This window comes from Phaethon lepturus, unplaced genomic scaffold (assembly GCF_000687285.1).
Source record: "Phaethon lepturus isolate BGI_N335 unplaced genomic scaffold, ASM68728v1 scaffold13617, whole genome shotgun sequence".
Classification (NCBI taxonomy): Eukaryota; Metazoa; Chordata; class Aves; order Phaethontiformes; family Phaethontidae; genus Phaethon; species Phaethon lepturus.
The window spans coordinates 6,432-28,969 of NW_010554166.1; the positions used below are offsets into that span (position 1 = coordinate 6,432).

Consider the following 22,538-nt stretch of genomic DNA (forward strand, 5'->3'; position numbering starts at 1 on the left):
TAGTTTACTTTGGTTGATGTCCATGTGTTGATAGAGATCCTTTAGATGTGGAGTGTTAATACACACAGAAAAAACATGGACTTGAGTACATTGAGAGATGCTTTATTTAGCCATCTTGCATTTCTTTTGATATGAATTTCTTTCTTTCATGGAGATATCTGTACTTTTTATTTAGTCATTCGTGTCTACTTTCTCTGTTTTTATACTGTTTCTTCTAGGATAAGTTGGATATCTGACATTATTGTGGTGGTCTCTCCAGAAAATATTGAAACAATGAGGTCTATCATTGAAAAATATGGCCACAGAAGAGTTACCATAGTAAAAGGTGGAATAACTCGTCACCGCTCAATTTTCAATGGACTGAAAATATTTGCAGAGAATGGATTTTCCAACCATCCACTCCAGAAACCAGAAGTAGTGATTATCCATGATGCTGTGAGGCCATTTGTTGACGAAGATATTCTTTCAAAAGTAGTTATGGCTGCTAAAGAGCATGGGGTATGTACTATACAGCAATGCAACTCTTCAATGTTCTTTATACTGTACAGTGTAAAATCATGATTGATAAATAAGGATTTTTCTAGCAATTCTATTAATGTATTATGTTGATTAAGTAGAACAAATTCAGGATCCCTGTTATGTGGAGAGGTCAGATGGGGGAGGGAGACATTTTTTTAAATGCCGCAGGTGTTATTTGCTATGGGGGATAATTATTGCCATAGAGACTTATCAGTAAGAGATTGAATTAATAAGCAATTTGTTAGTTGAAAGGTAGATTACATAATGATAGTTTACCTTTTTTCTGTGAAGAATTCTCACTTAATGCTAGAGTAGTTCAATTAATGATTACTAATAATAGCCAAAGCATACTGCATTGGTTGACTTGCAAACTTCATCTGTTTTCATCTCAAATTTATATGCAAATTCTGAATAAGTGGCAAGAGAGCTATCTCTATTAATGCTAAATTTTTCTAGAATCTGTAAGCATTGCAAACTGCTGGGAAAAAGGGGAAGCGGGAAGCCTCCAACCATAGGTTGGAGATCCTCCTGGTCATCACTGCATCTGAGGACTGGGAATATTCACAGGAACTGGCAAGATTTCTGAGAAAGTAAGTGATATGTGAAGGGGAAGAGTTGGTAGGAGCTGTGTTGTGCAAGAAGAATGGTAGAGTTATTAAAGGCATTCACTAGCAACAAGAGGAACTGGCGGATAAACTGACTATCTTAATAGAGATGTAAGAAATCATGATGTAGCCACAGGCTTGTTTGTACAATTTGCTATCTTTACCTTGTATTTCAGTGCTCCATGAATAAGCTAGTAGAATGCTTCCCTACTTTAAGGACATGATTTGAGGTAAAAGTCATTAATGACAGCAGGTTGTTTGGGTATTAGAAAGCTAGGAAAACCTACTGCTGCTTCTCTTTTCAGGAAATGAGGTACAAGATAAGCTAATTGACAGATGATATGCAACTTTGACAGTGTAATGGAGAGTCCAAAGAATTGTGGTATTTCCTTAGCTCTCTTCAACCTTTTTTTTGAAAGCTCATGATGTAGAAGGGGAATGTATGACTTGTTAAAATATTTATTTTGAAAATTATATTATGTGAGGTCTCTCAGAACCTTATGTTAGAAATCTAAATATATTGAGTTTCTTACTAGTAGGCCTGTACTTTTGTAGAATGTCTTAATGAGAAATGGCAATAAAATAGAAGCTTTGCTCTATGGTTTTCTGTGAGACAGAGCATAAGTTTCCAGTCATTAAAACTTAAATTCCATTAGAATTTTAACAAGGCTTTTGACTTTTCTCATATAGCAGAAAATGGCATTTCTGACTTGATTCTTTGCCAAAGACTTTAAAATAGATCCCCTTTGTAAATCTGCTTTAAGTGTGATTCTTGGAGTAGTAGAAGAGTGGGGTTAATTGTACTGATGTTGAGTTGAAAAGAGAACAGCTGTTTTCTAACTGTGTTAGTGTTTAGACGTCTTTGCATGTTACGATATATCTCATTTGTCTTTGTTTAATTTTTTACTTGTTCACTCTCTCTTGAAACTTGTGTGATTTTAATGTAATATTTTTTCCTTGCTTTCTTTTTAATTGGGTGTTAGACAGTTTCAGTAAAACAGTAGAGGACCAAAGGAATCTTCATTTCAAGGCAGTGTACTTTATCTAGTTCATCTGAACCTCTGACTGATAAGTATTTCCTTACCTAGATCACTGAAGTATTATTTGGTCTCAAAAACATGATCTACATTTGTCATAGTCTTTTCCATTGTATAATGTCATCTGAAATGTGTGTGGTATTTATTTGCTCTCTTGTGGCTTGGATCCATTGAATTCAGTGAGTCTAGGTCATCAGAGAACTGGACTCCAAAAGCTGTTGGTGGTTGATGTTAGCTGAAAAAGTAATTGAATTAAGGAACATGAGAAGAACTTCTTTTTATGTAACAAGTTGGAAAAGCTTCCTGCCGGAGAAAGGTGGCTATCTTTGCTTGACAACTACAGAATTCTGAAGAACTAAATGACTGGAAAGCTAAGACTCTTTTTCAAGAGACATGCATGGTTTTGAATATCAGAAAAAATTTGATTGAGAGAAGCTATCATCTTTAATTCTTCTTATAGTCAAATTCTTTGCATATCTAAAAGGGAGTAAATTCTTCAATCTTTCAGTACAAAAAGTAATTACTTCCTTTTGCATTATGTAGAAAGGTAAAAAACCTGGCAGAAACATCATATTAAATCACTACTGTAAGAGGGGTAATGCTGTATTGTTGTTCATCTGCATACCATATAGATAGCATAATTATGAGAAGCTTTAATGTTCTTTAAAATGGCAATTGATCAAGTAAGTTACTGCACTTCTAACTGCCAATTGTCAGACAAATAAACTGCTTTATTACACTTACTAATCAGTTTGTTATTTGCCTGTAGGAATCAAAATGTGCACCTTATCCAGAACTAATAAATTATGCCTTAAATCCCCCAAACAATCCCTTGATTATGTGAAAATATTACTTTGTAACCAATTAAATTCCATTTATGTTTTGGGGGTAATTTTGTAATTAAAATTACATGTTTCTAGAAACAAATTCTTTATTGCTAGTAAAAGTTGGGGAAAATGGAAGCTTCAGAAGGCATCAGTCCAAAGCCTCTAGCAATATCTCATTGCCAACATTGCATTTTAAACAACATAACTAAAAAGAAAAATGCTTGCATAAAAAATATCAGGAAAGCGGGGGCAACTTGTCAGTTCTGCTATTGAGAGTTAAAAAAAAAAAAGGGGGCACATACAGTCAAAGGCTCCTTCTCTCTTTGTGGTTAACAAACTATACTTTCAAATCTAGTTTATAATTCTTTGAAAGCACTGAATCAAAATGGCATTCTTAAAAGTTGATTTCTGGAAGCTGTCTAACATCATTACTTTATTCTCAGCTTTAGCAAGGATCTGAACAAAGCATACATGCCAATGCAGATGTACAGTGCTACTCTGTGTCATGGACTCTTATTCACATACACAATCAGTCAAAATAATACCCCCAGACAGAAAATGCTACATATTATACTGATTCTGTTTCTGTCTCTGAGTTTACTCAGACTCAGTGCTGTGGTTATTGGCCTTATTGTTTCAGACGGCTGGAGCAGAAAACATGTACCTGTACACATGCTGTTCTTTCACCCAGTTAGTGATAAAATAAAATGCTTTATGTGTGATTTGTGTTGCATTAGCAAAATATGGTGGGTGGCAAGCCAAAACACACCTCTCTCCACTGAAGGTGAAGGAGGACTTGGCTGGACAAATAGTCTGATCTGGGGTATACTTGAATGCGGATGGCAATGCTGGAGCGGTTCTGCCTACTCAGTCCTTTCTTTGTTCTTTTTCTATTAGAAACAATTCTGGTTTTTATCTCCTCTGTTTTTGCTATATATGGAATATTTTACACATGATCTTTGTCCTCTTTGTTATACTTAAAGACTAATGTTAGCTGGCTGTAAAGGCTGCATCAGTAACAGACCATTTTTGATTCATCTTTATACACTGGGTCATCTGAAGTCATCCTGTGCCTGCGTTCTCAGAGGTTCTGTGTTCACTGTATGCTTGATACTTTGTGGGGCTCCTGCTGTCTTGTCAGACACTTGTGCAAAAGCAGAATCAAGAACTGGTGACATATTACCATCTCGACATGACTTTTATTCCACTGATGGAATAAAGTCTGTAGTTTAGTTGACTCTAAGTTATGTCAACGTAACAATGAATGTTAATGAATTGTAGGGGTGTTGTAGTGATTTTAGGAGAAAATAACATTTGAAGAGCTATGTTATTGTGAAGATCAGAATCTGTTCAGTATCCCTGAAACTCTTTGAATGTGTGAACAAATCAAGCGTGGTTGATTGGAAAGTAGCTATACAACACATTATTCCTTTTTTCAACTCTATAGTAATGGATAACTATTGGAAACATACTGATGCTCCCATAGCTTATGGTGATGTTGGTCCCATAGAAAGTTATAACCTTCTCAGCCAAGTTGTTAATTGTTTTCTGTGTTGAATGGAGAACTAATGTATGGTTAGCAAATACTTGAAGTCTTTGTCCTAACAAGATGTAGTGTTTGGTGGTGGGAAAGCACTGGTAAGGGGAGAAACAACTCTGTCATTTCCCAGTCTCAATTTAAGTGATTTAGATGATTCATTGCATTCATTATAATCTCCCTTTCTTTTTTGCAGCATTTCTGTGGTGTACTAACAGAGCCAGCTGTGCCTAATGCAACTAGTATTTAATACTTTTTAAAAAGGTGACTTAATTCCACATTTTTTAGTTTCTGGAAGTCTACACATACTGTAATTTTTATGGTTTTTTTAGGTAGGATTAGGTTATCCTGGAAATAAATTTTGAGCACAGCTTCCTGTACTTAAGTGGTTGCTGAGGTCATTTTTATGTAATGTCTATAAAATGTCCCTCCTTAAATTTAAATAAACAAAGTATATGACACTGCTGTTGATTTGAGGCTAATTAAAATCTGTATGCTTCATCTGAGAAAACAATATAACTTTGGAAAATTAAGCAGCCTTTAGCAAAGATGTGTCTATTTAGTCACTCAGATTTCTCCTTCCTGCAGCAGATCAAATGAGTAAAGAACAGTTTCTTAAAATAAGGGCAATCTCAGCTTGTCCAGCATGTGTGAGGGGCTGAGTAAAGGCCTTGGATCATTCTAGCCACTTCTACATGGCAAGATCTGGAAGACATTCTTGGCCATATCTCTCTGGCTAAGGTTTAGGCATGCACACCTCCCCAAGTTTTTTCCCTTGTTCACCAAATATTGCATTGAAAAGAAATCTAGGTTTTCATCCAGAAATGCCCCCAGCTGCAGTTTGGCCGAGTTTGTGATCTGAGTGGTTGTGGTAAGGATACCACCAGCCATGCAGGTTATGTGAAACTTCTGGAAGCCATCTTGGCCTGTTTCTTATGCTGTAATAGTTTGCTGGTTTGCTGAACTGGTTCTGTTCTTGTCCTCCTGTTTCCAAGAAGGTAAGTGGGTTGTGGTACAGATAGAACTAAAACTGCCTTGAGGAGCATTGGAGCATGTAGGAGAGAATTCATGAGGTATCAAATTCATACATACATGTACTAGAGTCACTATTTGAGCTAAATTCACGTGGTAAGGTATAATGATCCATTTCACAAGGCTCTTGATGACAGAGAAGGTCTTAAATGAAGCTTGTATGAAGAGGTGAATTGAAATTTTGAATCTAATGGGCTGTAAGAGGTTTCCTGCAAGGAGAGGACACAAGCAGTTCCAAGAGAAGCAGCTGAGCGAATTCAGAAGGCAAAGACACTTGATAAGCAGGTGCAGAGTTGCTTAGGCAACTGCATGACCACAAACTGTAGTGCCTGTGGTTTTGGTTGCTTAGGACTGTGTGTGGGAAAGAATTATTAATGAAACATTGCAGTTTTGCATTTGGCTGATTAAATTGTGCAACAGTCCTCCTACAACACCTCAAGATTTTTTTTTTTCTTTCTTCATAATGTTCAAATTGTGTGTTTAATGATACGTGGTGGATCAGTGGCCTTCACATCATGATATTGTTGATTTTGTAATGGTGTAGACTTTCTGGAGGTGAAATGTAACTTACTGCAATTATAACTCCTGCGGCAGTAGCTTCAAGATTTCTATTCCACTGGATACCAATGTTAAGTCCTCTTTATATTGATTTACTCTAATATGCAAAATCCTTTGTGGTACAGTGCACTCTCACTGATAGCTTTTTGCAATGTAAATCAGTAATTAGGGTATGAAAGATGGTTTGCTGACTGTAAGATGTGTTTCACTACTTGTTAAGGCAAAATAATACTATGCAGTTAAAGTAAAATAAAGTCTTGTTAATTTTAGAGGCAAAAATTGTCTTCATAATTCATTAATTTTTATAGGGAATATTCTGTTTAATTTTTGCCACCTAGTTTTGCAGTAAAGCACTAGTTAGAACAAGAAGGTGCTGGTAGCTCATCTTATTGTCATCTTATGTTGAATGAATGCCAAAACTTAAAGCTGTAAATATACTTAGAAATATTTCTAAAATACTGAAAACTGTTAGTAGCATAGTGACCACATGATTTGCTTTAGAATGTTTAAATTCCTTAGCCTGAATTTTACATGTTAGAATAAATAATAATTGTGTATAATATACCACTATTGCTGACAACTGAAAAGATTAAATACATCGTAAGAAAGTCTTGAAGCACTATACCAGCATGTGCTGCTCTTTTAGGCAGGGGATGCTATGTGTGTTCTTGATCATTGGTAGCATTATGCAGACTTTATACAAACTTTGAAGTACTTTAAAAAAAATCTATCAAGAAGAAAACAGAACCTTAATAAATGAAAACATGTTGTTAAACATTACCAGTTATTGCACTGTGACAAAAATTAGTTGAATATGCTGACTAAGGTAATAAGGCCTTGTTTGGCTAATAATACAATAAAATGTATTTTATTGAATATACAGTACTAGTTATGGAAAACACAACCTTCCTCGACCATTCTTGAATTTCTCACAAGGAATGCACAGATTAGGAATGCATTAGAAGAAATGCTATGTAATTTGTAGGACACCATTAAAATGTATATATTGCTTTAATCGTGCTAACTTTTATAATTTTATTCTTTATTAAAAATAGTTCATCTGACTTATGGCAGTAATTAGTGATAAAAGAGCAACATAAATTACATTCTTAAGACTTATTTTCAATCTGCTTTTCAAAAAGAATTCAAATTTTAATACAAAATCAAATATTCACATAAATTTGTTGTATCATTGTTTGCAGTACCGCTCTTTGCTTTTTATTATTGCATTTTGTATTTTCTTGGTTTTGCTGCTTTTCCACTTCCAGTATGTTCTTGAGCTTGCTTTCAGTCCTGTGTGTTGAAAAATTGCGCCTGTGATATGCCTAGTTCTGCTTTCTTCCCCTGCCTCATACATATATCTTTCAGTTGCATGTTCCTGTTGTCCTGTCTTTTTGAGGGGAATCTTTTTGATTTTCTTTGATAAATCTTACTTTTTCCACAGAATACCATTTTGAATTTATCATGTTCTCAATTGGATCAACACAATATTTACTAATGCTTGGAGGTAAAGGCTTTAAATACAAAAGAACAGAAATTATGTAAATGTATAAAAAGAAACATGTGCAGTCTTAATTTTTGAGCAAGTTTCTGCTATTGGTAATGTTTATTTTGCTATAACTACTTGAGACTCTGACATGTTGTGATGTACATGTACTATCCCCAGTTACTCAGTATGTTCTGATAAAGGTGACCTCATTAGAAGAAATGTTTTCTTTTTCTTAAACAGTGTCATAAATATACATTACATTTGTTTAAGGCATCCTGTGTCTTTGAAGTAAGTTCAATGTACAACATAGTGTCAGCTCATTAACATTAGATCAAAGTGTAAATTAAATTTCTGATTAAACATCCCCTCTTTTGCAGCTAGGAATAAACACAATTATAACTTCTTCCTTCCTGGTGCTGGTTTAAGATTAACGTGTGCCCAACTTTAGTGAGTTTGACTGTTGCTCCTGGCCATCTGGGTAAACAGACTTTAAGGAAATTACGTGAAGTTTAGCATACAAGCCTTTTTTTCACAGTGTTCAAAACTTCTTACATCTGTTCTAATTAACCTTCTTTTGTCTAGCTGATGATTAGGTTTAATATGTTACACCCAGCTTGTCTAACGTTTCAACTAGTGCTGTCCTTGGGCAGTTAAAAGCTGCTGGTACAACTATGTCAAGATAACTGGAATCGGACTGGCTGATGATACTGCCTACATAGAAGAAATTTTAGTGGATATCTCACTAATGAGAATCAAAGATGGTGTGCCCATAATGAATATGAATTTTGATTATTTTTTTCCAACAAAATTCAAAGTAAGGTAATTTAGGATTTGTTCTTGTTGTTTAAAAAAAGAAAAATGCTTGGCAGAAAGAAGGTAACCTTAATCTCTAATGGATCCACAGCCCAGGTTGCAGATTGTACTTGTTTGTTGGTAGAAGAATTCTGTAGGGAGAAAGAATCCTGTCCCCACCACAGCACTGCCACACAAATTAATGTCGATGCTACACAGTGGAGTCTGGGTGTGAGTGTGGGTGAAAATATGATATGCCCTGGACTCAAATTTGTGTTTCTGCATGATGATGGGAGTACCTCTACCTTATTGTGGTCTGCTGTTCTTTACTGAGTCATCTTGGTTGTCCTGTAGTCCTGACTGCATGCCATATCTGGTCCTTCAAGAGCAAGAGAAGCGTGCAGCTGAGGTACTGCTTTGGGGGGTGGGGGGTTGTCTTTTGAACATGACATTAACAGGAGGAGTTATGGGTGCAGATGGCGATAGGTTTGGTTGAACCCACGCAGACAGACCGCTGCCTTGCTGTACAGCAAGTCGGTGGGTTCTGGGTGCAGAATGAGGTTATGAACTCTGTGGAGTATGTGCAGGCTTGAAGTAGTTCAGTTTGGAAGTTTGGCTAGGTTGGACTTGAACATGTGTTCCCACCTAAGTTAGTAAACTTTGCACATATAGCCAAATTGCAGTTACCAGCTGTACTTCTGTGTTACTTTGTTTATGCCCCAATCTTTTCCATCCCAATAGAGTTGTTTTGCTAGGATTTCTGTAGGTTGGAGGAGGAAATACTCTTAAGTCTTCCATCTCTGCAGCGGAATTATAAAACTTTTCATAGATGACACCTTTTGGTTATAGAGAAGATTAAATGTAGCCCTAGACAATAGCTGGATTCCAAGTGCAGAGAAGGAAAAGAAAAAAGAAACAAGAAAAAATTGATATTTCAATGTGATACCTCAAATGTACACTGGAAGAAATTCTCTAATTCCTTTATTTTACAAAGGTAGTTGTATGACTTTTTGTATTAGATATTCTCCCCTTCAGATTTACCATATAAAAGATTTGAAAAGAACATCCTCTTAAATATGTGAAATATTTTAATCTTATAATTGAGTTTTTGAATTTTGCTTTGAAGATTGTTTGATAAATTTGAAATAAGAGATCTTTCAGTAGAGACAATTCTTCTAACTTAAATGGTAATTATTGAATGTGGCTGAAGCATGTTGATTACTATAGATACAATTAGTTTGAGTGCAGATGTCTGAATAGGAATGCTTGTTTCTACCTGTTTCATGCATCTTGGTATACTGTGCTTATTTCTGTATTTTTTCCATACTGTAGATGGCTGTGAATGCCCTTCATGGCAAGTAGTTTGATCTGTGTAAAAGAATACTTTCCCTGTAGTAACATGTGGAAACAGTTTGATGGAATAAAATGAGAAGAAATTAATCATAGTTATTCTGAGCTTCTTTCACTGGTTCATAGCCAGACCTAATTTAGACTGAAATCCTTAGGAGATGGTAGTGTTTGGTAACATATAAATACTCTTTCACCTAATTAAAAACATTCCAGGACATATTTGTAAATTGTTAGATACCTAGCTTGTCTAAATTAATGTTGATTGTTATTGTTATGTAGTTGAACAGTGTCCTAATGCAATCCTTGTCTTAATGGAAAAGCAAGATAAAATTGTTTGTATATTTACCAAATTCATCTCTACAAAATTGGCTTCAGTGGAGTTCCAAGATGGATGTATTTGTCCGAAGTGTGACTAGCCCCACATTCTTCAGCATACAGTTTCAAAGAAGTCAGCTGCTTTGAAGTGATGAAAATATATTTCTAATATACTTCTATTTTCAGTGTGTATATGCAAGACAAGTTTATTTTCTTTAAGGCAGGGTGACTGAATTATTTGGGAGTCTTGGTTCAGTACAATTTTGCTTGTCAGAGTTGAAAACAACTCTGATTAAAGAATTAAAATTAATAAATATGAATATTGAGAAAACATGTAAAAACATGAGGATAGGGACATTCTTTTAAAGATAGCACTGATAAGCTATGCTTGTTTTTGTTTGACGTCATGCCTAAGTAATTTTAAAAGCATTGAATCTAATGCAGTTAGGATGATTGAAATATAAAATGTACATTTACTTAATGGTACTAGACAGCTGAGAAGATAGAAAGCATAGGGAAAACAAATTTCAGGGGAGAGAGAGGCTATGAATGGAGAAGAAAAATATTGTTGGTGTAACTAAAAAGTAGAAGTGAGTCATGCTAGAGGGATGGGAGAGTCTGCTCATTTAAGACTAGACTAAAGTTTTAGGCTGTGATTCCCACTCACTTGAAGTTCAGGGTTGCAAATCGGCCACATAAGTGAACTTTGTGGATCTGCATTAGTATTTGGGGCCTGCTGGGGACAGGGGTGTGCCAAAGACATAGCATACTTTTTTTTTTAGTATGCCAGCCTGCAGGATCTGTGGTTGTCTGAGCTTGTTACCACACTGTTGTAAAACAAAAGGAATTGTAGTTGTGGTGTTTTTTTGTAAGGATTTTGTGCCACTGCAAATTTTTTTCTCTTCCTAGTCCATATTGTTCAACTTGTTGAGCTTTACAGCTATTTAGCATTGTTCTGTTTCAGCTCTAGCTGCCAAAAATGACAGGATCAGTGATGCAGGTGTGCTGGTTTTCCTGCTCTTTTGGAGCTTCTGGCTCTTTAACTTGTTCTTTGTAGGTTGTATTCTAGATGTGGAGTGTTGGTCTCCAATAAACAATACACTGTGTGTCGGGAGTATTTGTAACCTGGATAACTTCTTGTTTGTGATATAAGCTCCCTCTCTGCCTCCTCCCTCCCCCCCAAATCCTTTTGGAAACTTTAATGGGTTCTGTTGTTTTATTGTATTTTTCTTAATAAAATAAGGATTTTCGTTTTTAATGAATATTCAGTAAAAATAAGCTGTACAGCATTGTGTTAGGCAGGCTGCTATGTTGTGTGTAGGCTTCTGTGGCCTGAACATTCATACTTGATTTTGTAATAAAAAGTGTCATCAACACTGCTTGGATTTTATTCTCCTTGAACTGACTGCATCGTCTGGTCTTGAAACATACCCTGGTTCTGTATTCACTGAATACATGCTCTAAACAATTTCTGGTCAGAATAAAAGTATGATAAAATGAGAACGATACAGTGTTACTGTTTAGTGGAAAGGTGGATTAGTATGCCTTGAATCTGTTGAAAATACTCATGATACTGTATTCTACTGACCTCCATGATACACTTCATTCTCTACCTTTTTTGCAGTCATCATTAAATCTTTAAATCTTGAATGTATACTATGCTCTAGGCAGTTATGCAAAAAGACTGAATATAAAACTGAGAACCTGTTTGTAAACATTTTTTTGTTCTGCTTAAAATGGGTTATAAGACACCTGGTTCTAGAAGCATCTACAGGCTGCGGATGGATGAGCTTGCTTCTGAGAGATACCAGTCTGTCACTTCCACTGAAACTGATTGAAATTCTGCATTCTCAGGACATTGTAGGATTTTTTTAAGAACCTGATAGATTAAAAGGATGGTTTTTGTTCCAATATTTTGTCTGCAAAAGAAAACTTACCCGTTAGCAGTATGTGTTTCAATGTCTTTTAAGCTATGAAAGAATATTTTAAGAGCTTGCCCACAGATACTTTGATACTTTATTTAACAAAATATGCAGAAATGGGGGAAAGATGTGTATGCATTTCCTGGACATGCCAGGTTCACCAAAACTAGTGCTTGACGGCTGTAAAGTAGACATTGAAAGAAATTCAGTTTAACTATCCATTAACTGTCTACTTCACATTCAGGAAAGGGGTATGATGCATTTTGTATGTGACTTGTTTTTTTTTTTTGAAAGCAAATCTACTTGAGATCTGGGTCAAAATGATTGGAATTCGGAAGATGAGTACTTAGGGTAGGGAAATGTTAGTATAAGACCCAGGCACTTGCTTTAGATTCACATGATTTGTATTTTGTGGTAGGCTAATTCAAAGTGTAAAAAAGATCTGTAAAACTATGATGACATTAACAAGTACTTAAAATTTTTAAATGAGGACAGATTTTCTTTGTTTTATTCATTTTTTTTAATTCATGTCTGAACCTCTTGCCTGAGAGCCAGGCCAAATACCTGTACATTCCTGACATAAATAGCAAGTCAAAGCTTCTCAAATTAGAACAAATAAAATTGAAATACCTGAGAATCAGTATGTACTCTTTTTACTAATGTGGAAATAGTTCTTTGTTACTGATTTATAACCAGCAAAACAACATAGAAATATTCTACAATATTCAGTTGTAACTGAATAGACGTAGATTAGCTGGATGATTCTGTTCTTCACTTACACCCCACGGTCATCAGGGGTCCTTTAGATACAGTAGTAACTTATCATATTATTTGCCTTAATGTTTAAGTTTCTGAACTAAAAAACGTACTGTTGTAGCCCTAAGTACCTAATTTTCCCCTTCAGTTCATTGCAAGACTGCTAGGAGTGGAATTCGGAAAAGGCTTTGTGCTGATTAGGGAGGATACTTGCGCTAATCAGAAGCAAATACTACAGAACGAGGCATACATCTTAAACTGTGCCCCTCTTCGGCCTGTATAGGAGAACAAAATTTACAGCTCAATTCTTCTGTTTTTACGTGCCAAATATTATTATGTTTACACCATGAATGAAGATACCCATGAGCCAATTTCAGAAGCAGAAGCACGTGCAGTGAGGGCTGTGTAAGCCAGCTTGGGTTTGGCAGCTCTGTTGGCATGTGCCAGCTAGAGAACGTCACTAGAAGTACTGCAGGTGGAAGGTCCCCTTTGTTAGGGACTCAGCTTTCTTGTCCCATATGAAAACAATGCAGGGCATACACAGGCCAGTATTTTCCTTTGCTTGATCCCAGTTTCACCCAGTTTGAAAGTGGCCTTAGCTCCGTGTCACTGAAGTGGGTAAACTCAGCCCTGTGTTGGGTCATGTCATCTGGTTGAGGGAGACCATGTGTGTGGGCTGAGACACAGAAAGGTCCTGCAGAAGGATGAGCTGGTACTGAGTAGAGCAAACCACCAGTTTCTGTATCTTGTCTTGGGATTTTAAGGTTTCAGCTCAGTGCTGCACGTGAACACGTATGAGCAAGTATGCTCTAGCTCATGGATTCATGGCTTTTGGGCCCCAGCTACTCATCATATGAATGTTTTATGTGCAGTAGAAACTTCCTGGCTTTAGTAAGTACTAGAGCTCTGCATTCTGCATTCAATGGACTGAATTGTCCATTTTTGGAAAAAAGCTTTTTTTTTAAATCAAATGACTGCTAGTTACCCTATGAGTGCATACATAGTTAGAATTTCTCTCCCTTGCATGATCAGAAGTCTGACATAAATCTTATCCTGTGTATTAAACTTCATGTTTTCAGTCAGTGTCAGCTGTAGTTTGAGTGGACTTGCTGCAGAAGACATTTTACTGCGCCCAAGTTGTGATTTCCCATTGAAATGGAGGGCAGACAGGTGAGAAACTCTCAGCCTGCCACACTGAACTCAGTTCTGGGGTAAAGCAAAAGTATAGCTGTTTGAAAGATGCCATGAAGTTTTCAATTATTTGAGAAGTTAATTGAGGTTTTTAAAAACTGACATGTTTGGATTTATTAGAAATTAAATCTTCCTGAATCTTCTGGAAGAGCTAGGCGTCAGCAGAGTGGGAGATGTGGTTCAGTATTGTCACAAAGATACAGATACAGACATTCATGAATTTTTATTGTGCAATAAACCAGATGTCAAGAAAACAATGTGTTTCAGAGCTCTTTTAAGAAAATAATTTTGAGTATTTCAATTTTGTTTAGAATTGCAGTTTGTTTTTTTGTTCCTCAGAGTGCGTGTTTCACTTGTAAGATTTGGTTACGCAAGTCACATTGTATTCTCTTGGACTGTTTTATGCTTAAAATGTAACATGACATGATTGTTAAAAACTGTAATAGAATATGGGATCAGCCTAAGAAATCCTCTTTTGCTAACTGGTTTTCTGGAATGGTAACTGTTTCAGGGTGGGGGTGGGGAATTTCAAATAGACTTAACTAACTACAGAAAAGCTGTGGCTAGCATGCTGCTCTGTCTCTTTTCCCATGACCTTCTAATTTTATAATTTTTTTTTTTGTGTGTGTGACCAATTAAAATATGACGGCAGAGCAAAATAACATAGTCCAAATGCCCAGCAGCTGGGATACAGAGGTAATAATCCATGTCCTGGAATCACAGGAAATAGAGAGTGGACGAGTTGCAGATAATTTAGTCTCTACTTCTGCTTATGCACAGCTTTTCCTCAAAGTACATTTGTTAAATTTACTCCTCATTTAATACGTTGATGGATAACTAAAATTACAGTGGCGTTTAGTTTTGTCAGTTTGTCTTTTCTATTACAGAAATAAAACTGATCTTGCCTAGGACAGAAAGATGGACTAGATGATCTTTCAAGATCCTTTACAGACAGTTCTTACGTGATTTCATAGTTCTCACTGATCTTTCTGTACCATGTTTTGCCTTTGGATGACAGTGTTTTATATAGATATCTCTTCCCATATATGAGGAAGAAGAAATGCTTTTCAGATTTTGAGAAAGTGCCTCAGATATTTCTCTTGTCACATGAATCTTTTGAATTTTTTCTCTCCCTGCCCCAGTAGTTCATGCATATCACAACTCTTTGGGCATGAGAAATTGGTTTACATCTCTGTCCTCATTCTGTAAAAGAATGAACTAAGAAGCTACATTTTAGAGCTCATAAAGTGCTCAACACACTGACTGCGTTCCTCTTTGTTTTATTGTTCAGTAGTGTGAAAGGGGGAGGGAAGACAACTAGTTCTTTTTCTTCTGAGAGGGGAAAAAACCTTTGGACTCACTTTTCACATTTCATTGTGCCAATGCTTATCTGAGGTCAGAAATCCTGTAAGAATGGATACGACTCATACATATGAGGGCAGGATTTGCCAACAGAAGGTAAATGCAATCAACAATAACAGCGCTCTTATTTTATATGATGACACCTTTTTTTTTTCCTGTGTCAAACCTCACTAGGTGGTAGATGATTTCTGTGGCTGCAGTGAAAAGTGGGAGTGGTTTTCTAGGTATACTGATTTAAGATGTTTGATAACTCCAAATGTCTTGTAACAGCAACAATTATTCTTTTTTATCACTCTTAAAATAGATAATAAACAGTATAGTGTAAGGACACTATTCTCAGTGGTTAGCATTATTAGGGAGCATGCTTTTTGCCCGGTGACTTGATAAGCAATATTCTGCCGTTGCATCCTTTTCTGCATAATTGTATGGACAACTCTAGTCCCAATTGCCTTTAGCTTCATACAAAATTCATGTGAGCATTTGATAAGTGATGAAGTGTGGCTAACTTTCTGGTATCAAAATGATGAAAATCAGCTAAGAGTGTTCTGTTTCAGAGAATATACTATATATTGATGAGAAGATCAAAGATATATGTTTATTGTTTTCAAGTTTAAGCAAAAAAAACCCCAAAACTGAAATATAAGCATTTAAATATCTGTTCTGGGGCACAGTGCTGCTGTATAGTGAATACTTTGTGATGTATATATACTGTGTTCCTAGTGATTTCAATGGTAAGTGTGGCTGCTCAGTATTTCACAGGGTGAATTCAACATGGAGGAACAAGCTCAGTTTTCTGAAACTTGTCTTGTTGTTTATTTCTGAGTAGTTTAGCCAAATTGAAATCTGTGAAAGCAAAAGGTTTTGGGGATTGTCAAGACCTTTCAGGTGTGTCTCCTACTCTTCGATATCTGAATAGGCCTAGAACTGTCCTCAAGAAACCACCTAATATGTATGTAGAAGAAAGTCTGAAAAATAAACATCTCAGGTCTGTATATGTATTTGCAGTAGATATTTATGAAGGACTTAAGATGTATTTTTTTTGTAAATTGGCCTTCAGTGTGTACTTACACAGTCTTCTGTTGCTATAGTCATGTTAGAAGTCTCATACAGACTAAGTAGTATAACTTTGCATTAGGAGATACATTTTCTGCTTATTTATCTTTTATATATTTGAAAGCTCTTAGTTTTTTGACTGCAGCTATCTGATATACATTAATATTAATAACATTTAGGCCTCTCTTTGTGTTTTGTTCCACAGGCAGCAGGAGCAATTCGTCCTCTAGTTTCTACTGTTATTGCCTCTGCTGCAGATGGCTGTTTAGACCACTCATTGGAACGTGCCAGGTACAGAGCAAGTGAAATGCCTCAGGCTTTCTTGTTTGATGTAATCTATGAAGCATACCAACAGGTAAGACTTTGAGACTTTCTAAGACTTTTTTGCATTTATTTCAGTTAAAAAAAACCTTTATTTTTCTTCTTCCAAAAATAGAGATTCAGATCCCATAAAACTGTATGCATATTACTTCTCTGTTGTTGTTTGATGAAAACACTTTATCATTTTAATCTATTCAAGTTTTTCAATTATCAAACTGCCAAATACAAGAGGGAATGAGGAGTCTAAACTATTGGAAAGACAGATTTGCTTTAATTTTTGTTGTGCATTACATAGATTATTTAAATGTGTGGGTTAACGTGTTTAAAGTTAGGTATGTATTAACTATGTATTGTTGACTGACAGTATCAAGGTTTTGGATGCGTAGTGTAATAATGACTTTATATAACAATATAATGGGTAGAGGCTGTTCTAAAGCACTGGGATAGTATTAACTTGATACATCTAGTTAAATAAGTGTTTAATTTGTTTTGTGTTGCGTGTGTATTGTACATACTTTGACTAGTGGCTGAAAACAGTATTTACTTAGTCACTGTTTTAATTCCCCATTTTTTTTGTAATATATTGCTTTAACATCACCTTTATTTAAGAAAATAAAAATTGTGGGTAGTGTATTAAACCTGGACGCTTTTGCCTTTATCCCTCCTGAAGGCTGCTTTTGTTTGCCCCACCCTGCATTCACAGTTTACTGGAAACACTCCAGGCTTTTGTCTCAGCATTCTACTTCCTTTTCATTCATCACCTTGTGGAAATTGCCTGTCCTCCAGGTATCTTCTAGACTGACTGGAAGCAGAGCATTTCTTCATTTGTGACTTGGAAGGAATTATTTTTTTACTCCAATAATGTTGACAGTCATGCATACCATCAGTCTTTCATTTCTAGAGTAAACAAGCCCAAATTACTGATAGCCACCTTCAGAGAGTACATACCTTAGAAGTCCCCAACAACAGAACAAATGTGTGGACAGGCAATGAAGAAGAAACAGTTGCTTAATTGTTCTGTAATTGTTTCACTTAGAAATGTTGGCACAAATTCCATGTCGTACCCTTTATGCTTGATACTTGAAGCTATTCTTACATGTTGAAGTTGAAAGGCTGTCCAAGATGAAGAGCTACTCAAATGATTGGACTAGCTCCAACTTCTTTACTTCTGATGGGAAGCAGGGGCATGTTCTTGGTGTGTATGATAACACACAGCTGATACTTCTAAGTGAGACTCTAGCTTGAATGTAGTGGACATACTCGTGATAAAAGCAGTGTATATGTCCACTGAACACATCTCAAACGAAAACAGCTACTGTTGGTTATGTAATTCTTTCTTTCTTGTTGATGTGTATCTCTTTTGGCAAATTGCATGTTTATATGTTGTTTCTCAAAAACAAACCCCTGTTTTTCCTACTGTGCTTTCTCTTAGATTGCAGATACAGTAGAGCTGGCAAATACATAAAAAGGTTTTGCCCTAAATGCCTTGCTCAAAAGGCAACTATATTTGCAGTCCCTGTGTTCTCTTCTCACATATGCATTCCATCAGTTGTCTTTTTTGTATCCCTGTTCTTTCAAGAACAAGCCACCAAAGTTGTTAGCAAGCAACCAAGGCTATGGTTCCTTGTCCCCAGTTCCCTTTGCATTGGCTAAATTCTGGTCATTTAAATGCTCTGTGCCTTGGAGCTCTGGGAAGGATAACACTTTGCTAAACCTCTCAACTCATATTGTTTGCTAATTATTTATGTTTCAATGGTGCCTAGCTGTCCAAGTCAAGGATTAAGACCCTATTGTTCTGGGAACTGTACAAACAAATACAAAAAAAAAAGATAATCATTGTCCTGAAAAACTTAGTCAAGCTACTGTGGGACAGATTTTTGTAGGAATGGATGCAGCTTATAATGCTTTCTAAATATTAACATACCCATCATTAGTTCCCACAACAACCTGGTTATGTAGGTTAAATATCATTGTACAGATGAACAAAAAAAAAATTTTGTTACTCATGTTGTAAGTGATTTACAAAGCTGGGAATGGAATTCATTTTGGCTGACTTGGCATGGGCTCATGATCCCACTCCTGTGTATTTTATACAGTTGTGACCTTTATGCAACAACAGTGTAGGGAAAAGCCTATGTTATTTGAAACAATACTCAAGCATGCATTCCTTAGAAAGAAACTGTCCTTTTGAATTATTGCTTCAAATAACATAGGCTTTTCAGTTACATTGTGGGTAATGTAGAACACTGCTTTTAAACTCCATCTCTATTTAAATGCATCATCTGATGTGAATAGGTAGATTTAGAAAGTTTACTTCAAGTTGTGGTTTTTCTCATGAATGTAAGATCCCTGAGTATCTTGACCGCTAAGTTACAACGTTCAATTAAAGGTCAGGTCTCTAATCCTTACAGGTTTGTCATCTGTTTTCTCTTTTGCTTTTCGTGTCTGGTACCAATCTGGGTAGAGCAGACTAGTGGTCCTTCTCCTTTTATTGCTGTTTTGCATGTATTTAGAACTAGAAGGGAATAAGCTATTAACACTACTAAAATATGCAAAAATACTTTTATATGATCTTTATAAAATTAAAAGTAATTTCCTTAGAAAAATTTTTCCATTTCTTGCTTGATTAAAACATAGTAATGATTTGGGAAAAAATACATGCCTTGTACATAAAATCAATTGAAGTAGATACAACAAATGTCAAAGATTGGTTTACAACATTATCTTAAAATAGATGTATACTACAGTGAATTCCCTTTACATCTGATGCCAAAAATCCAGCACAGATTTTGAGGACACTCAGCTAGGTTGTTTGCATGCATTTCATTCTGATGCGTCTTGTTTTTGTATACAGGATCTCAATTTAGTTTTCACTCTTACCTCTTCTTTGTTGCCTAGAACATACATATTCCAAACAGATCTTTGTTCAAATATATGTTGCTTTCTGATTTAACTGTGACAATGTCAAGACTTCTGACATCATAACTATTAACTTCTCATCTTTATAGTAGTGCTGTTGAACCTTTTAGATTTTGTTGCTCAAAAATTGAATGCACTCTGTTGTCTTTGTAATGACTTGAGAGCTCATTGAAATATTCTTCATCACTTGCATATCTAGTATTTAAGCCCTCTTTAGCAGGTCTTTTCAAAGGTTAAAATACAGTACTTTAATGTGATTTATCTGGCTTTGGGTTTTCCTTATTACAACCACTTTGTCAAAAAAAGAAAAAATGTGGGACTAGAAGTGACATCAAATTAGAGGCTGTTTTGGTCAGTTATTCAGAAATGGGGTTAAGTGTTCCATCCATTACCTCTGAAGTATGCTATGAAATAGTTTCTAATTTTTGCTCATGTTGTGTGAGAGAATTAGCTTCTGCAAGAAGGTGTGCATTATATTGTTTACAAAAGGGTTTCTTGTTACCACTAATCACATCTCCTTTTGCTAGGTGTATTAACTTGAAATCTTCTGTTCTTTGGGACTGTCCTCCTCTCACAATTCCATAACATTTCTTGATCCTGATGGGGAAGTTATTTCATCTTTTTACTCTGCTATTGTAAGGTAGCCAAGGACTTCTACCTGCAAAGTAGGGTTGGTTGGTTTGTTTTTAATTCCCAGAGAAGTAAATAAATCTGAAATGGGAAGAATAAAAAAAGTATTGGTGAGGTACTGGATACTGCTAGGTCTTCCGATGATTAATTTTGAATAATTTTTTTAACCATACTGAAACAATAGTATAGTTTTATGAAAATATTTCCTTAAAAATAAGATCAGACTTTTTCAGTTAGTATTAATTTTAACATCAATTAGTGGTGGTAGCAGCTTTTTTTGATATGTCTGTTTATATACTTAAGAGGAAAGGAAAAAAAAAAGACACTCAGATGTCCCCTTTTTTTATTGGGGGAATGCAAGCAGTTTCAGAACCACTGTTTCTTGGTGAAAGAAGAATTGGGAGTACCATGTGTCTGCCTTTTTGTGATGCAGCAGGTAAGTGAAGGTACAACAGGGAAGGGAAAGCTTTTCAGTGTTGTTCTACCTGAAATGAGAATTGCTCCAGTGCAGCAGGATTAGAAGACCCCATTCAATAAATAGCTACTCCTTCCACTCCAAGATAATGATACTGATTGTAACATTTTTATAAAGTTTCTGTTACGTTGTTGTACATTTTATGTCTAACTCAGGATACCTCTTGGCCTCTATATTGGACATCACATAAGGCAGAGTAAAACCATTTAAACTCAGTACTGAAATTAAGAAACTGTTCAGAGCCCACAACAGCCAATGGAGCTAAAATGATGTCTTCATCTTAAACGGCCTCACTACTCTCACTTATGTGTCATTAGATAGAGCACTTAGCTATAGTAAATGAACAGGCATAATGGGATTTTGGCAGACACCAGCACCTGTCCTTGTGTTTAACGCTGCTTAACGCTTTCTCTTGCAAGCCTCTGTGTTCAGTTGGTTATATGAAGCATGGGAAAACAGCTGTTTACTTCTATTTCTGTGAAGTAAGGCCTCACTACTCTCACTTACGTGTCATTAGATAGAGCACTTAGCTATAGTAAATGAACAGGCATAATGGGATTTTGGCAGACACCAGCACCTGTCCTTGTGTTTAACGCTGCTTAACGCTTTCTCTTGCAAGCCTCTGTGTTCAGTTGGTTATATGAAGCATGGGAAAACAGCTGTTTACTTCTATTTCTGTGAAGTATTCTGTTGCCTCTACTTTGTAGTAGGACTTTGGAACTTGGTGCTGAGATGGTCCTGATGAGAGAAAGGGATGAATTATACAGGCCTCCTTAGATATGCCTGTGAGTGTTACTGTGTCACTCATCATATATACATCTATGCTTCCTCACCTCATATTCTTACGGAGTACAGCACTGCTTTCATGCCCTTCAATTTGTTAAATTTTTCAAAGTTATAAATGTATAACTTCTGTATGAGCTACAGCTTTTATTTGTATGACGCATACTTGACACAAGGTGGACAAGTAACAGGTACAAACAATCGCAAGGGCAGAACTGTATTTATAATGTGTGTGGTATCTCACAGGCTTTACCTAAGCCAGGGATTTTCCTTGGAATGTTAGGTAAAAGGACATATAAATGTGTTAAGGGGATAAATGTAATGTTGCATCAGTGCTCTTAGTTCTGGTATGTCCTAATTTGTGAGTTCTTGTTTCCTGCACAATATAATGAACCATACCACTAGCCTGCAGTAAATATTAGTAGTGGACAAATTAAACTTTCTAAAATAAAAAATGCGAATCTCTAATAACTAGTAAAAACTGTGGAAATGTTGTAAAATTGCAGAACCCATGATTTACTTCAATTCTAACCTACCTGGGGAAAAAAACAGCTAGTTGGATTTTTTTTTTTAGGTTAATAAGAATTAAATTCCTGATCTTTAGAAATGCATGTTTCTTTTTTATTATTATCAGCCTAAGGGAAATCAGAAAAGTTTTAGTGTTAATTGAAAATCCACCCTTTCCAAAGATAGCAAATAAAGGATAAATTCCTTAGACCAGACTTGTTCATTTTTGCTTAAGGTAGTTTCATGTTTCTGTTCAGCTTTTTAAATTAAATAGGAGCAAATGTGAAGTATGATCCTGCAAGCCTGGGAGGAGGAGGGCAGGGGGAAAACTTCACTTACTAGAAGTCAAGTGTTCCCCTGGAGCAGTATCTTTTAAGGAATTAAGAGTATCAGGAAGTCAGGAAGCCTACCTTTTTCCTTTAATCAGAGTAGGCTGAGACTGATTTCTGTAATACCTGTTCCTGACATATTGTGAAATGCACAGAGATCTCAGAGATCTATCGTCTTTAACAAAAAGCATCTTGTTGTGATGTCTTACATTAGCATACAAAGTAACAC

At 35.9% G+C, this 22,538-nt stretch overlaps 1 protein-coding gene across 1 annotated transcript in view; it reads left to right on the plus strand.

Moving 5' to 3' along the window:
• Positions 1–207: 207 nt before the first annotated feature.
• The window catches only part of LOC104624400 (isoprenoid synthase domain-containing protein-like), a gene marked incomplete at its 3' end in the record, with an annotated part of 39,020 nt that continues 16,689 nt past the window's right edge, over positions 208–22,538 (plus strand). The window contains exons 1-2 of the mRNA XM_010291762.1: positions 208–498; positions 16,551–16,700. Of these exons, the coding sequence (XP_010290064.1) occupies positions 274–498; positions 16,551–16,700 (375 nt within the window). The remainder of the gene's footprint in view (positions 499–16,550; positions 16,701–22,538) is intronic.